At 39.1% G+C, this 9861-nt stretch overlaps 1 protein-coding gene across 1 annotated transcript; it reads left to right on the top strand.

The window, feature by feature from the left end:
• Positions 1–64: 64 nt before the first annotated feature.
• On the top strand, positions 65–5179 carry selenos (selenoprotein S). The gene is made up of 6 exons (XM_059345470.1): positions 65–270; positions 633–770; positions 1690–1796; positions 1894–1983; positions 4015–4087; positions 4552–5179. The coding sequence occupies exons 1-6, from the start codon at positions 168–170 to the stop codon at positions 4629–4631; spliced, it is 591 nt and encodes a 196-aa protein (XP_059201453.1). The 5' UTR covers positions 65–167; the 3' UTR covers positions 4632–5179.
• The last annotated feature ends 4682 nt before the right edge of the window (positions 5180–9861 follow it).

Here is a 9861-nt window from a genome sequence, read left to right as displayed (position 1 = left end):
CACAGTTTTGTGTTTTCCCACCGTCCGAAACGCAACACGAGGCTGACACGTCATCCTACAGCACCTTCTACTTCCGTGTAGCAAAGATGGTTGACGAGTGACGGACTCTCCGACAGGACTAGCTAGTTATTCGACAGTACGAGGGAGAAGTGCGTTTTGTGTCAGATATGGAGGACGTGGAGATCACAGATGTCGATGATGTGGACTCGGAATATCATGTGGAGAAGGGGCCCCTCAGAAACCAGGACCTGACTGTCCTCAGCCTGACTGGTAACAACACCGACCCATTTCCTGTTTGCTGACTTTTCATTAAAGTATTGAAAGTAACGTTAGCATGCTAATAGTTAGCACCGTTTGTTGAGAATAACAGTGACTTGCTATCCGTGTTCACTGATACAGTGGTCTAATATTGAGCGGTTTGTTTACAATATTCATCCTTTAGACTCTATCATAATCACCAGTCTAGTTTGTCTCTGTCATGGTTCCCTTCCTTCTTTTAAATCTATATTTTGCAGTGTTTGAACTGATACTTTTCTGTCATCATAGTTTGTTTGTATTAAACCTTTCGTGTAAATCTATTTATACTTTGTTAACTAAAATAAGACCCATGTGTTTTTGCTCCTGTCCCCCAGTTGGAGAGCTTCTGTCCCAGTATGGATGGTACATGCTGCTTGGGACTGTCCTGCTCTACTTGGTCATCCAGCAGCTGAGCAAGAGGAGATCCAGCCAGAGAGAGAGCCACAACAGTTCAGCCCCACAAACACCACAAGGTCCCAAGACTTGTTCACATTCACTGCTCGCAGAACCAGTAAAATAAGTCATTCCATGTGTATGTTGAGACAGTTTGTTGTCTTTTCATACTTGACCCGGTTCTATGGGCTTAAATTTGTCTCATTTATACCTGTAAACGCACAGAGGGTGATCTACAAATAGTCCTTGATTTGCACAGGACATTTGTGAATCATGAGCTTTGTTTGTTTGTGAATCTGTGTGGATCTTGTTAAGAACATCTCAAAAATGCATCTTTGAGGAAAGAGATATGTGTGTGATAGATGATTCACAAATCAAGGACAATTTGTAGATCACCCCTCAGGGGGTTTCATCCTGACAACAAACTTTCATGTGACTACCAGGACATGCCTCTCTGCTGTGCCTATGGTTAAAAGTCACTGATGATTATTTAAGTTTTTCTCATTTATTGAAGCATATTTTCTGAAACACTGTTGCACTCAGAACACACACACACACACGCATATATATTTATATATATATATATATATATATATATATATATTCTCTTAAAAAGAGGCATAATTTTGTATATTTGACTAAAATTGACCAATAATAATGAAAAAAATCAATGTGGTGGTTATGAGTTACCTTAAAAGGTGAAAAAAAAGTTGGTGATACTTTTTTTCCACATGTCCTAAAACCAGTCAAATGTCCTTTTTGACCCCTGAGGACCACAGGTGCTATAAAAATGTGTAAAACATGTAAAAATGTATGAAGAAAGTTGAAAATTTCAGCTTTCCTTTATTAATCGTCTGTTGGAAATGATTTGGGATCAAAAAAGGCCCCAAGAGTACAGGAGGGTTAAGGCATTTCCGGGATTGCTTCACTCCATCACATACATGATGTATGACTATTAACCATGCAATATGCCATTGAAAATGTTTTTTTTCCATAAAGATGCAGCATTAGTGGCAAGAAGACAAGAAGCCATGGAAGCTGCTCGTATAAAGATGCAACAGGAGCTGGATGCCAAAGCGGACCTCTTCAGAGAGAAACAGAGACAGGTGCTGTAGTGATGTAACATGAAATGTTTGAAAGATAGTAGATGGTCTGTCCATGATGTCAGACCTGATCTGAATATGTGATGTCTTGTGTGAACAGCAAGAAGAAGAGAAGAGGAGGCAGAAAATAGAGATATGGGAGAGTATGCAGCAGGGGAAGAGTTACAAAGGCGGCTCAAAACCTTCTCAGGTGAGTTGAATGTGCTGGCACTTTTACCACACTTTCTTTAATGTGACAGTAAAACATTAGCATTACAAACTGTCTTAAACAGCATTTAAACACATAATTTTGTAGAAGTCCACGTGAGATCAAAACATAACATAACATTTATTCCTTTTACCCATCTGTAATGTTACATTTCAGCTTGATTTCAGGGTTTCCTAACAATCTTAACAGGCTCCATATGAATTTCTCCATAGAGAGATAAAATGTGCTCAGAGATTAGTAGCTACCTCAGGAAGTGTGTTTCCAGTGAAGTTATTCAGCCATGTTTTGTTAGTTTGTCCCACAGCATTGAAGCAATTCATACAACAGCTTAGGGTGGCTTCTAGGTTTTGTTCCATCACGTCCTGCAGTATTTCAAACTAGTGGTCGACCGATACAGGTTTTTTAATGCCGATACCGATTATTTTGACATCAGTCTTAACCGATCCCTGATATGTGCTGCCGATTGCCTTTTCTCCCTCCATTTACATGATAAAAATGACACAATGATAACAAATGCTACACAAGTCTCAATTTAAACAAAAAAAGAAACATCTATTAACAAAACATATTAACAGTTGGATAGCAAACAGTGTGTACCGTATTTCCTCTATTTAAAGCCGGGCCCCTATTAATGACCGGCCTCATTTAGTAACCGGGTGTAAAAACAATTTTTAGTAAATAAAAGCCAGCCTCTTTTATAAGCCGGGTGTCTTACCGGTGTTATGTCAAAGTCTGTTCCCCCGTCGATATGTGTCCCCCTTACCTTAACCTGCACCAACCTGACCCCTGACCCCAACCAGTCCTCCTTTAAATTGTTAACATGAGCCCAAGTTTACCTTAACTCCAAACAGTTCTCTCTACAAGGCCTAACCTTAAACTTAAATCCTGACTCCAACCACAGAGGTGATGCTACGGAGAACACCATTCAGGAAACATCATTTGACGGGTAACAGATTTCAACACAACACCTGTATTTTGAAGTTTGGCCACACAAGTTAGTACTATTGGTAAATATGGTTGTTTCTCCCGCTGTCCTAGTCATTATCTGTAAAGTCCAGCCGTTTACACACTTTCTTCTTCTTTTTAGTAGTTTAGACATTTTAAATCCTGCTTAAAATGAACATTCAGCGTGCTGTTCATTGTTTGTTTACATCCCAGTACTTCCAATATGGCCGACATCAGGGTAAGCCGGTCAGAGCTGCTCTGATTTTCTTTTTTTAATAAAAGCCTCCTTCAAATAATAGCCTGCCCCTATTATTAATTAATAGAAGGAATTAATAGAAGCCCCGGCTACTATTTGAGGAAATACGGTATGTTGTTCTAGGCCTCGAGTTGGTGGCACCTCAGATGATCCACATACAGTATTTGATATGTTTTTCTTTTTTCTGGTATCAGCAGCAGCTCACCAGAGAATGGCAGATGTTGCACCGAGCCTTGCCTGCTGTTGGCTCAGTGAAATGCTCAACAGATCGGCGAACACACGTATCGGCCAATGCCGATACAAGTAAAAAAACGCAAATATCGGCCCGACATATCGGCCGGCCGATATATCGGTCTATCTCTATTTCAAACTCCTCTCACTCTCTGATACTAAAATGTTCAACTTGATACCGATACTCAGGAAAATATTCAATACTTGATACCATTTTCGAAACCACCAGGATAAAAACAAAGAGCCCAAAATTTTACAGAAATATTTTTATTAAAAAGAAAAATGCAACATGAAAAAATGAACAGAACTACAGGTTAAATATTTATAATTAAAAAAAAGAAACTGCAACTATGATAACAAGCTTCAGATACTCGATACTTTTGAAAATGAGTATTGTATCCGGATACAACGTTTTAGTATCGATACTTTTTGGAGTATGGATACTTTTGACAACCCTAGGATTGATCACACAGCTTTAGTCTCTGACATACAACAAGTATAAAACAGTTGTTGGATTCAAGGTTGCAAAGGCTGCTGGGCAAGGCTATTCACATTCACACAATTAATACTTCTCACTGCAGAACACTGAAGAGGCCAGCTCATCAACAACAGTGTTGAAACCAAAGTCAGACAAGAAGCCGCTCCGCAGTACAGGTATGTATTGACTTCCTGCTCCTGTTCTTTTTCTCCCTTTTATCTCTTTGCAATATCTCACATGTCTTTTCATTCAATGTACCTAGATTCCAAAGGATCAGCAAATTAGTTACTTTACCTTTTTATTCAGGGTTTACAGCATCCCATTTTTTTGGAATCAGGGTTAGTTGTATAAAGCTAAATTGCTTTCATTGATGAAGAAGCATGTCATTCTGATACAGTAGGTGGCAGTATGCACCTTTAAAGCTAATTTGTGATTTGCCATTAAACACAGATGAAGTGCAGCACGCTCACTAGAGAGCCAAAGGTTTCATCAGGGAAAAACACACAACATATATTCCTCAAGGATTCAGGGTTGGCTTTAAAAGTCTTTTATTCTCTCCGTGTGTGTGTCTGTGTGTCTGTGTGTGTGTGTGTCTCTGTGTGTCTGTGTGTCTCTGTGTCTGTGTGTGTGTGTGTGTCAGACTACAATCCCCTGACTGGACAGGGTGGAGGTACCTGTGCCTGGAGACCTGGCAGGAGAGGACCGTCATCTGGTGGATGAGGCTAAAGAAAGTCGGAGATGAAGGTCTGTGTGACCTTTGACCTCTGACATCTTCTACACACTGACTGACTGAACCAAGCTGACAATATCACCAAGCCCGCAATGTTTTATCACTTTAATTTTTTTACTTTAACTTTCCATACTTGGTGTGGGTGCTGATCAGTTAGCATCATTGATTAATCATCCTGCTGCCCTGTCTCATGAGTTATTTAGTTCAATCTCTGCCTTGTTAAGCATCAAAGACACTGTGATTATTATGAATCATGCTGTTTGGTGAGAAATGTGGAAAGCTTGTAATGATGCCATTCCTGTAAACGGTACAAAACCAGTAGGTTTGGCTGATTAGTTTCACAGTCAGTGTGCTTTTTCTTATATATTTGATTATGTTTATGAGTGTATGCTGCAATAGCATTGATATTACTACTGCAGCTGTAGCTGAGGGACATGTGGTTAATTACAAGACATAATACTTTCTGATGATATACTCAAGTTAACAGTCTGTACTGTTTCACACATTTTAATGCAATAAAAATATGGTCACAAGGTCATTTGTTTGTATTTGTCCAGCTAGAAAATCACAAGCACCTGAATGGGGTGGATGCTTTACTGTTTATTCAAAAATAATTTACTTATTACCATCAGAGCTACTGACATTTGCTACATACAAATATATATTGATTACATGAGACTTAACACTTAAGTTATCCTACTTGTTGTCCTATTCTAGTTTATTTTATTTTTTTATTTGCAGTGTTAGAATTACATAAAATGACAAAGATAACAAATAGTGTGAAGTAACAATAAGATAACAAAAACAATATAAAAACAAAAATGAACATGATATAAAAGTGTCTTTGTGTGTGAATGAGAATTTTAAAACGGCAGTTAAATGGGCTTTTAGACATCTTCTGAAATATTTTATAGAGATGGAGTTCTTCGTCAAATGGGAAAAGGTATTCCATAATTTAGTCCCCCTAAATTTAACAATAAATTGACCTCTGGATGTAATTTATCTTGGAGGATAAAGATCTAAAGACTGACGCGTTGGATAAGAGTGAACTTGAGAATTAAATTTAAAATAAGTCTTAAAGGGACACATGACAGACAATGAGAAAAAAATGTGAATTGATGCCACCTGTCCATATTTCTTTCACTGCACTGTTCTGCACTGTTAATACAAACCATTGAGGCTATTCAGCTATTAACCTGTATTGGAATTCTGATACTAACAAGAAATATATATTTTTTTTTTGAATGGGGTGGCTGAAAGGCATTGTCTCCTTTTAAAGTGAAGTTTTTCAGCTCGTCAGATTATAAAAACTGGTTCTTTACCCTGTTGGTAGTGCTTTTCACTAAACAGCAGTTTTTATACATTTTTCAGTTTTTTACTACCAGACAGAATTGAAGTGGAGGCTCCTTCATTTAATACAAAGCCAACTGATGTTTCTCCTCCTGTGGGGGCGGGGCTTAAATGCGCCCCTCAAAAAAGGGATTTTTTCACCAGGCTTGTGCAAAGTTTGTTAAAGCCCAGAAACAGGCAATCAATTTGCAGAAACAATAAGAATTCCTTCAATTTCAACCTTTCTAAACATTTTTTAAAAAGCCCAGTTTTAACCTAGATTTGTTTTAAAGGTAATCAACATGAGATTTAAAGAAAAGGCTTTCATCAATTGTGACGCCTAAGTATTTGTAGATGGACAAAATCTCAATGGGTGTTCTCTTCTGCACATTGCGAGGCTTGGTGCTGGGGATTTTAATATCCTTGATGGCACCAACAGCATAGTAATCACTTTGATCATGAAGAAGAAGCTGAGAACCTAAAAGTAAAGTATTTATGCACCATTTTGGTAATTAGGGCCACGGGGCAATCGCACCGAGCACTGGTCCCATACAGCAGTAGCTGTAGGTGAAGCCCCGAGCACTACTGTTATACTGTGGATTTTTTCTTCTTCCTCTTCCGGACGCAATTTCGTCCCGCTACTAGTCCTACAACTTGAAGAGTTGCAGGACAAATGTGCGGTTTGATCGGGATCGGTGTGCTATTACTTTTCTCTACAGAATATGAATTTTTTAAAAACTGCCCAAAATTTTGCATTGAAATGAATGGGACGGCCGAAGAAAAATGAGCGAAAAAGAACAATAATTTGAGATTTTTAAACATCTACTCCTCCGGCATAATTTCACCTAGAGACTCCATTTAAACTTTAAACAGTAGACACAAGTCTTGTGTATCGGTGTATAAATCCTCGTTTTGATACGTCATATAGTTTTTTTATCAATCCCTGTTCAATGACCATGATCATTTTTGGAGAAATTCTGCGATTATAATGGGTGTGTATTGCACGGAATGTTCGTGTCACAGTGTGTGACATCATCGCCAGAGTGTAGAGGGAGAGAAGAAATTGTCAAAAAATAAATTTGAAAACTGCGCTCCAGGCCGCAAATTTCACTCTACAGAGATAATTTACACATAGAAACGTAGGAAAATTTGTCTTCTCACTCACAATCCTCTGGTAAAGCTGTCAGAGTTATAGTTTGGGCGTAGGATGCACAGATGCGCCACCAACACACACCAATAGCCTCATTGGCTCCCATATTAAAAACACAGGAAGATTTCTGAAAAAAAAAGATGTAACAGTTTTTTTAGATTGCTCTAACAAAGCTATTTTTTCATTTTTCTTAAAAAAAACAACATGTAGATGTTCAGGAAGAACTCAAAGTGAAGTCGGATCAATGATAGGTATTATGGTTTTGCCACAAATGCTTTCTGTTCGAGGCCAGAAATTCGAGTCTGCCCACCTCTGCTGTCACTCTTCCGGAACAGGTGTCAGTTAATTCTGTTGATTGCTTTGATCTGATTGCCTTTGACCTTTGATGTGATTACAGTTACAGATACACACACACATGCGTGTAAGCGCGCACACTCCTCACACATATGAGGGGCATTTTATGCCAGCACACTATACTAAAACGCGTGTACAGCGCCTATGCGATGACATCAAACGTCTAACGTGCGCATGTAAATTCCATTCACTTTCAATGGACAGACAGGCGTCACGTAGGCGTCACGCAGACGCTGTACACGCGTTGTTGCGCATGCGCCTACGTGACGGGTGAACTACGCCTCAAATACGTGACATGAAGACCCGCGTGACTGTTAAGTACAATTCTACATAGGCGTACAGACACGTGTTTTGCGAGTACACCAGATAACATGGGTGACGGGTGAAAAGTGCCACGAGCAAACGTAGTGGACGCCTGTGTGTGTGTGTAACGCGTGTACGCCTATAACAGTTCAGCTGTTACACAGAAACTCAGCTTCATACGGGGTTGTGAAAGCAGAACTTATAGATGAACTCCAAGCCCCAACAGAGCTGTCAGGATATTTCTATCATTTTCAGGCCCGTTTTTATTTTCTTGATGATATTTAATGATAGCAAGGGTGAAAGGGATAATTAAAATAATTTCAGCTACTTAAAAATAGTAATACTAAAGTGCGACGCTCACAGCCAGTTCCCAGTTCGCTCTTGGACATACAGTTCATTACGCATCAGCTGTAATGTACAAATTGAATATTAAGTAGCCATGCGGACCTGTCCAATGAATAAGGATGCTTTTTGAGTAATTTTATGCGCTTGGACATACAGTTCATTAAGCATCAGCCGAGGCGTGTACTTAAATTGCATTTAGGTAGACTGAAACGGCCTAAACTGTGTAATAGGTCTCTCTTGGTAAAACATGGATTGCTTTACTTGTGAAGCGAAGCAGCTGTTAAACTCAAAATTCGCCATCATAGTTTGATAAAAACATATTTTGTTACAAAAAATGTAAACAAGTATGTAAGAAAGGATATAAATGTATAATTGCATTTGTAGCTTTGCCCTTGTGACCACCCTGGAACTCTTCGTTGACGGGTGGTCGTTATATTTGCGGCTCGCACCGCGTCGTGCTTTATTTTTCACAACGGCTTGTGGCTCAACCTTAAACAGTACAAGTAAACACTGGCGTGAGACAACAGAAAGATTAAAGGCCGGTGTTGTGTCCTTAATGGTTTCCACACTAACTTGTTGCCGTAGGCTATGCGCATGTTCTGTTACGCATGAGCTGTCCGTGGTACTGAAACACCAATCGCCATTAATGTGAGGATTCTGTCTGATGTTGTGCTGTTCCTTAACACCTTATCTACTGTTTGGGTTCATCTGTAGTCGGCACTTTGTGCAATAAAATGATTTATTGTGCTGTGCGATAGAGGCGATACGCATGTTTTGTCTTTACTGTTGTATTGTGTACAGCCTTTATAGAGCTCTGTTGGGAGAGCTTGTGTACGGAGGCGCATTGCATTCACTGGATTTAAAAAAAAATAGACACCTTTTCTCGTAATTACGAGATCCTGATCTCATAATTACGAGATCCTCGTAATATAAAGAAAAAGGAAACGTCTGTAAATCCTCTCTCAGTGGCAATGGTGGCCCTTCGCAGTTAATCTGCTACCACTACCTTCTCAGTTTGAGATACTGGGAAATACTGATGTTTCTTAAAAATGAGGATGGTATTAATATTAGTATGTCAACACTTTGTGACAAAAAAAAGTCCTGTATTAATAAATACTTATTATCAAGCATAAAAAAGAGGGAAAAAGTATCATCATACACTAGTATAGGCTACTGTTCTCTGAACCATGCACGGTTCACATTTATTAACATAATTATTATTGATTATTAATCATAATCATAACTAATACTAATTCAATTTGTACATTACAGCTGATGCGTAATGAACTGTATGTCCAAGAGCGAACTGGGAACTGGCTGTGAGCGTTGCACTTTAGTATTACTATTTTTAAGTAGCTGAAATTATTTTAATTATCCCTTTCACCCTTGCTATCATTAAATATCATCAAGAAAATAAAAACGGGCCTGAAAATGATAGAAATATCCTGACAGCTCATTTGGGGCTTGGAGTTCATCTATAAGTTCTACTTTCACAACCCCGTATGAAGCTGAGACTCTGTGTAACAGCTGAACTGTTATAGGCGTACCCGCGTTAAACACACACACAGGCGTCCACTACGTTCGCTCGTGGCACTTTTCACCCGTCACCCATGTTATCTGGTGTACTCGCAATACGCGTGTCTGTAAGCACGCCTATTAATCAGACTTTATGCTGGCACAGGAGACGCGTTTTAGGCGTTTAAGTATAGTGTGCTGGCATAAAATACCCCTGATACACA

The sequence above is a fragment of the Centropristis striata genome, chromosome 2 (genome assembly GCF_030273125.1).
Source record: "Centropristis striata isolate RG_2023a ecotype Rhode Island chromosome 2, C.striata_1.0, whole genome shotgun sequence".
Classification (NCBI taxonomy): Eukaryota; Metazoa; Chordata; class Actinopteri; order Perciformes; family Serranidae; genus Centropristis; species Centropristis striata.
Note: the sequence above shows the minus strand (reverse complement) of the source record. Positions and strands in the feature narration are given on the sequence as shown.

Coding starts and splice junctions, on each gene's coding strand:
- selenos (XM_059345470.1), top strand. CDS start 168: ATGGAGGACGTGGAGATCACAGATGTCGATGATGTGGACTCGGAATAT. Junction 771..1,689: donor AGCCCCACAAACACCACAAG/GTCCCAAGACTT, acceptor TTTTCCATAAAG/ATGCAGCATTAGTGGCAAGA. Junction 1,797..1,893: donor TCAGAGAGAAACAGAGACAG/GTGCTGTAGTGA, acceptor TTGTGTGAACAG/CAAGAAGAAGAGAAGAGGAG.